The 6361-nt window shown below is 42.6% G+C and overlaps 1 protein-coding gene across 1 annotated transcript; it reads right to left on the minus strand.

Moving 5' to 3' along the window:
- Nucleotides 1–194: 194 nt before the first annotated feature.
- On the minus strand, nucleotides 195–1475 carry ier3 (immediate early response 3). Its single transcript, XM_021605177.2, has one exon. It carries the CDS (start codon nucleotides 1391–1393, stop codon nucleotides 779–781), a length of 615 nt encoding a protein of 204 aa, XP_021460852.1. The 5' UTR covers nucleotides 1394–1475; the 3' UTR covers nucleotides 195–778.
- Nucleotides 1476–6361: the final 4886 nt, after the last annotated feature.

Below are 6361 nucleotides of genomic sequence, written 5' to 3' on the forward strand. Positions count from 1 at the left end.
CTAAACTATGGAACTATTTCCTGTGGATAGGTGGGTTACTGCTACACAGTGGCCTATTGTATGTTTAAACAAATGTGCCCATCTATAAAATTGGTACTGGAAATTAATTAGTCCACAGCCTGATTATAATGGTTTTAATTATGCCATTGGTTGTCATAAAACGTCGTATTTTGAATGTCAATGAGAAAAGAGACAATATGAACATTTCAGAAAGTTTTTATTTCCTTCTTTAAATAACAAATCATTAGCACATTATAAATAAATAACAAGTTAAATAATTCACTTAATAGAATATTCTTCATTAATAAATAGGTTAACAAAATATTAGTCTCAATATCAAGTACTAGGCTTTCACAAAGTAAATCATTGTATTACAAATATTACTTCAATATTGTAGGCCTATACGTTTTGGCCTTGCAGGCTACGAACATGTGAGGGTGTGAAGTTTGACTTCTACAGTACATCATTACAAATGTGAACCTAAAATATATAATTCAAGTTTTTCTATATTCAAGTTTGAGTCCAGTATTGTAACAGTCAGTTCTTCAAAATTGTCCCATTAGTGACATGTTCTTTTGTTCGCTTCACTCTCCAAATACAGCAGCTAATGTAGGCTACTCTGGTGAGGCTTCAGCGAGCGTCCTAGTGAATCAGCTCCGGGCATGTCAGCGCCCAGGTCCGAGGCAGCTCGACACCTTTCTCGAAACCAAAAGCCATTGAACCAGGCTCCGTCTTAATGTCAAGTCATTAGCTGGGGGAAAAAAACAGTTCAGTTCTTTTAATTCTCGGATCCCAGTCTGTGATAAACTGCCGGGTAGAGGAAGGCTACGACGTAGCCGTTCCTTGTGCTCTGCCTGTGCATGCGATTCATCTCGCCATCCCAGCAGGGACACGTCGTATTGACCAGCTTGCTCCAGATGTTGTCACTCTGCTCACCAACAAGTTGATCTTGATGATTGACAGCTGAGAGCTCGGTGGAGACACCGTCTGTGAGTTGACGCGCCTGTTCCTCTGCTGACTGGAATGGTAGTACCTTGTAATACGCCTCCTCGTGTGCCTCGACGGGAAGGCTCTCGGCGCTGATCGGTGTCTCGATGCAAGCGTCCTCGGTGTAGATCTGCAGGAACAGTACCAGGCACAGAGCAACGAGCCAGCGCTTGGCAGCGCTCTTCTCGGCAGGTGGAAGGTATTTTCGGACATTGGCTGGGTACTGTACCCGGGTGTTCTTCCTTCGCTGGCGCACTGCTGTGTAGCGTTGTGGCTCTTGAGCTGGGATTCGCTCAAATGTGAAGATTTCTGGCTCTTTGCTCCGCGGCATCGCCCTGTAAGCGAACTGTCCTTGATAATTATTTGTCGGAATTGACAATACCAAACTATTTGATCGTGTATACATCTTTCTTGTTTCTCGAGTTCTCTTTCTCGTGTAGTTGTCGTTCGTTGAATGATTTTTCTACCCGTGGCGCACAGGTTTATATAGCCTATTCTAGTTTTAACTACTTTTTAGATACGCCCATACGGATAGAAGCCACACCCAAAGTGTGAGCCAACGCTCTCACATTGCTCAAGGAGAAAAGTACAATTTAAATCGTTTTCTGTATTTTAATATTGTATATACCTATAGTTCGTGTTGTTTTATCCAAAAACATGCCATGCGTAATTATTTCAAGTCAGCAAATAATATCAATAGCTACATGTAGATGTTTTTTTTTTTTTAGGTCCCATAATTTGTGTTGATAAAGGTTTTTAAATGTATCTATATTTGATCAAGCACATGGACAGCGATGGATAGTAACCACGGTGAGAGCAATATAATAGGCGACAATAATAACGACAATAACAGACTAATAGCAACAACAACAACAATAATAACATTAATAATAATACAATTGCTATCGAATGACCTGTAAAATATGTCATTAAGACCACACACAACTTTGTTTAATAATGGAGAATTTAGGCATGATGTGTTTACATCCTACACACACTAATTCATAGAATCAGCTAAAACAACAAAAAGGTTCTGGATGAAACCAAAATGGCTTTGAGTCTTGCTTCATATATGGCATCCCCTTTAAGGTTCTATATAGAATAGTGAATGAATTGTGCTTTAATGAATAAGGTAAGAAAATGGGGACTTGGACACAGTGCAACTCAGTATTGGCAACTCAACTGAAGTAGACCGCTAATTTGCCCCGCTGCTCTAGTACGTTCTCCTGTCTCTCTTTCAGAACACAATGTGTACGATAGTGGTTTTGGCTCTAGAAAATATTCACAAAATGTTTTTTTTTTCTATGTCAGACTGTAAGTAGCTACACCCTTCACTGTGAGTACACCCTTCACTGTGAGTACACCCTTCACTGTGAGTACACACTTCACTGTGAGTACACCCTACACTGTGAGTACACCCTTCACTGTGAGTACACACTTTACTGTGAGTACACCCTACACTGTGAGTACACCCTTCACTGTGAGTACATCCTACACTGTGAGTACAACCTTCACTGTGAGTACACCCTTCACTGTGAGTACACCCTTCACTGTGAGTACACCCTTCACTGTGAGTACACCCTTCACTGTGAGTACACACTTCACTGTGAGTACACCCTACACTGTGAGTACACACTTTACTGTGAGTACACCCTTCACTGTGAGTACACCCTACACTGTGAGTACAACCTTCACTGTGAGTACACCCTTCACTGTGAGTACACCCTTCACTGTGAGTACACCCTTCACTGTGAGTACACCCTTCACTGTGAGTACACACTTTACTGTGAGTACACCCTACACTGTGAGTACACCCTTCACTGTGAGTACACCCTACACTGTGAGTACAACCTTCACTGTGAGTACACCCTTCACTGTGAGTACACCCTTCACTGTGAGTACACCCTTCACTGTGAGTACACCCTTCACTGTGAGTACACCCTACACTGTGAGTACACCCTTCACTGTTAGTACACCCATCACTGTGAGTACACCCTTCACTGTGAGTACACCCTACACTGTGAGTACACCCTTCACTGTGAGTACACCCTTCACTGTGAGTACACCCTTCACTGTGAGTACACCCTTCACTGTGAGTACACCCTTCACTTGAATCACTCTATCAGAATAAGTATGCTAAAGTTAGGTACACTGTGCAAACATGGAGAAACCACGTTTCTTTTCCATACAGACACGTGTTTTTCATCCCTAATTGTTTTTCTAGCTGAATAATGTTGTAGCTAATTAAGAAGACAAGGACCCGTTGAAAGACCAGCGTGCTCTGCAGTGTAGACCCTCCTCGGCTGTCCAGACAATTTCAAGATCATTTGGAGTGAATAACAATTTCAAAGCTGGATTGAGTAGTTCAGTACAAGGGCAAGTTATTACATTTCAGGGGGTAGGGTGAAGTTACCCATAGACGCTGATCTTGGGTCAGTTTTGGATTCCCCCCACTAATGGCAGGCTGATCTCATACGGTAGACTAGACGTAACATAGTAAGCAAAATAGTATGTCTATGTGTCAGGGGAGAAGCTCCAGGTGGTATCTGATTTTAAGTACCTTGGCGTCATACTTGATTCCAACCTCTCTTTTTAAAAAGCATGTGAAAAAGGTAATTCAAATAACCAAGTTCAACCTAGTCAATTTCCAATTTATACGAAATTGTTTGACTACAGAGGTAGCAAAACTGTACTTCAAATCTATGATACTCCTCCACTTAACATATTGCTTGACTAGTTGGGCCCAAGCTAGCTGTACCACATTAAAATCCATTCAGTCTGTCTACAAACAGGCTCTCAAAGTGCTTGATATGAAGCCCAATAGCCATCATCACGTTACATCCTCAGAAAGCATGAGCTCCTAAGTTGGGAAAATCTTGCGCAATTCACCGATACATGTCTTGTATTCATGATCCTAAATGGCCTGGCTCCCCCTCCACTCAACAGAAAACACAAACATATGGCAGCAGATCCACAAGGTCTGCCATGAGAGGTGACTGTATAGTTCCCTTAAGGAAAAGCACCTTTAGTAAATCTGCATTCTCTGTGAGATCTTCCCATGTCTGGAATACACTGCCACCAGACACACATAACTGCACCACATATCACACTTTCACAAAATGCTTGAAGACATGGCTAAAGGTCAATCATATTTGTGAACATAATCCCTAGCTGTGTGTTGCCGCTTTCCATGTTGTCTGTTGTCTGTAGCTTGTGAGGTGTGGAAACACTTTGTTGCTTTTATGGATTTTGTCTTGCTGCTTTTTGTTCTATGTTGCTCTGTCTGAATGCTATGTCTTGCTTGTTCTATGTTACTCTGTCTGTATGCTATGTCTTGCTTGTTCTATGTTGCTCTGTCTGAATGCTATGTCTTGCTTGTCCTATGTTGCTCTGTCTGTATGCTATGTCTTGCTTGTTCTATGTTGCTCTGTCTGTATGCTATGTCTTGCTTGTCCTATGTTGCTCTGTCTGTATGCTATGTCTTGCTTGTTCTATGTTGCTCTGTCTGTATGCTATGTCTTGCTTGTTCTATGTTGCTCTGTCTGTATGCTATGTCTTGCTTGTCCTATGTTGCTCTGCGTGTGCTCACTGCTCATTGACTGTCTGTATTGTAATTGTTTTTCATAACCTGCCCAGGGACTGCGGTTGAAAATTAGCCGGCTGGCTAAAACCGGCACTTTTACTGAAACGTTGATTAATGTGCACTGTCCCTGTAAAAAATAAAATAGACTAAAACTCAAACTCAAAAATCCGGGACACTCAAATGATTATGATATGTTACGGTTGGTATGGTTAATCACAGCAAATTGGAATTCATAACATTTCATATGTATAGCAAATACGTAACTTATCGTACGAATTGCAATTCGTAACATGCCTTAAGAAATGGATTATCAATAGCCACAAATGAATACATAAAAAAAACAAACGTAGCATATCATACTAATTTGAGTGACCCGTATTTTAGTTTGCCATGTTACGTCTACTCCTGAGCCCAGGTTGCTAATGGTCAAGGTTAGGATCGGGGGGAGGGGGAAGCTGATCCTGGAAACTTCACCTCCGGAGCTATACTCTAACTGTAGGAACTGGGCATAAGTCAAACTAGACTTCAGTTTTAATGGAGAGGAGAAAGTGACCGCTGAGATAAATAATAGAAAGGAAAACTAAATATACATCCTCAAATAAAGAAGCTACTATTCAACGTGGTATTGGTGTGAGTTACAATACATTTCCACCATAGTACAGTGAGAGTTACAATACATTTCCACCATAGTACAGTGAGAGTTACAATACATTTCCACCATAGTACAGTGAGAGTTACAATACATTTCCACCAATAGTACAGTGAGAGTTAGCGGAATCATTCACTCAGCCTCCTCTGACATCATCGGCTCCGTCTGATAGGAGGTGAGAAAGTGGGAAGTGTCTGGAAGTTGTGTTTCTCACAGTCTGTCTGTCACTCCATTTTCGGTATTGAACAGCAGGAATAGGAATGCCACCCAGGGGTGAAACCAAAGGGGGCTGGCATTCTTGGCTGAGGTGTGAGATATTTACACTGAGACGTGTCAAACGTTCACAAGGCATGCGTCAGCATTTTAAAATAACACACATCACACACACATGACGGCATATACACATGGTTGTGAACCATGTCTGTCTGCCCAATGGTTGGAAACCAAGGCTCAGGCGTGATAATGTTGACTTTAGATAGACTCATCACTGACTGGCCATCCTAGTGTACTTTGCTAAATATGGAAACTCAACTTCAATATTCTGACGTGGTGTCCAGCCCTCCATGGTACACATGATGTCCTCTTATCCAGCCACACAGCCCTCCATGGTACACATAATGTCCTCTTATCCAGCCACACAGCCCTCCATGGTACACATGATGTCCTCTTATCCAGCCACACAGCCCTCCATGGTACATATGATGTCCTCTTATCCAGCCACACAGCCCTCCATCGTACACATGATGTCCTCTTATCCAGCCACACAGCCCTCCATGGTACACATGATGTCCTCTTATCCAGCTACACAGCCCTCCATGGTACATATGATGTCCTCTTATCCAGCCACACAGCCCTCCATGGTACACATGCTGTCCTCTTATCCAGCCACACAGCCCTCCATGGTACACATGATGTCCTCTTATCCAGCCACACAGCCCTCCATGGTACATATGATGTCCTCTTATCCAGCCACACAGCCCTCCATCGTACACATGATGTCCTCTTATCCAGCCACACAGCCCTCCATGGTACACATGATGTCCTCTTATCCAGCCACACAGCCCTCCATGGTACATATGATGTCCTCTTATCCAGCCACACAGCCCTCCATGGTACACATGCTGTCCTCTTATCCAGCCACA

This window comes from Oncorhynchus mykiss, chromosome 6, assembly GCF_013265735.2.
Source record: "Oncorhynchus mykiss isolate Arlee chromosome 6, USDA_OmykA_1.1, whole genome shotgun sequence".
In the NCBI taxonomy this organism is placed as follows: domain Eukaryota; kingdom Metazoa; phylum Chordata; class Actinopteri; order Salmoniformes; family Salmonidae; genus Oncorhynchus; species Oncorhynchus mykiss.

Bases quoted from the DNA above. Each gene is read 5' to 3' on its own strand.
- ier3 (XM_021605177.2), bottom strand. From the start codon at position 1,393: ATGTATACACGATCAAATAGTTTGGTATTGTCAATTCCGACAAATAAT.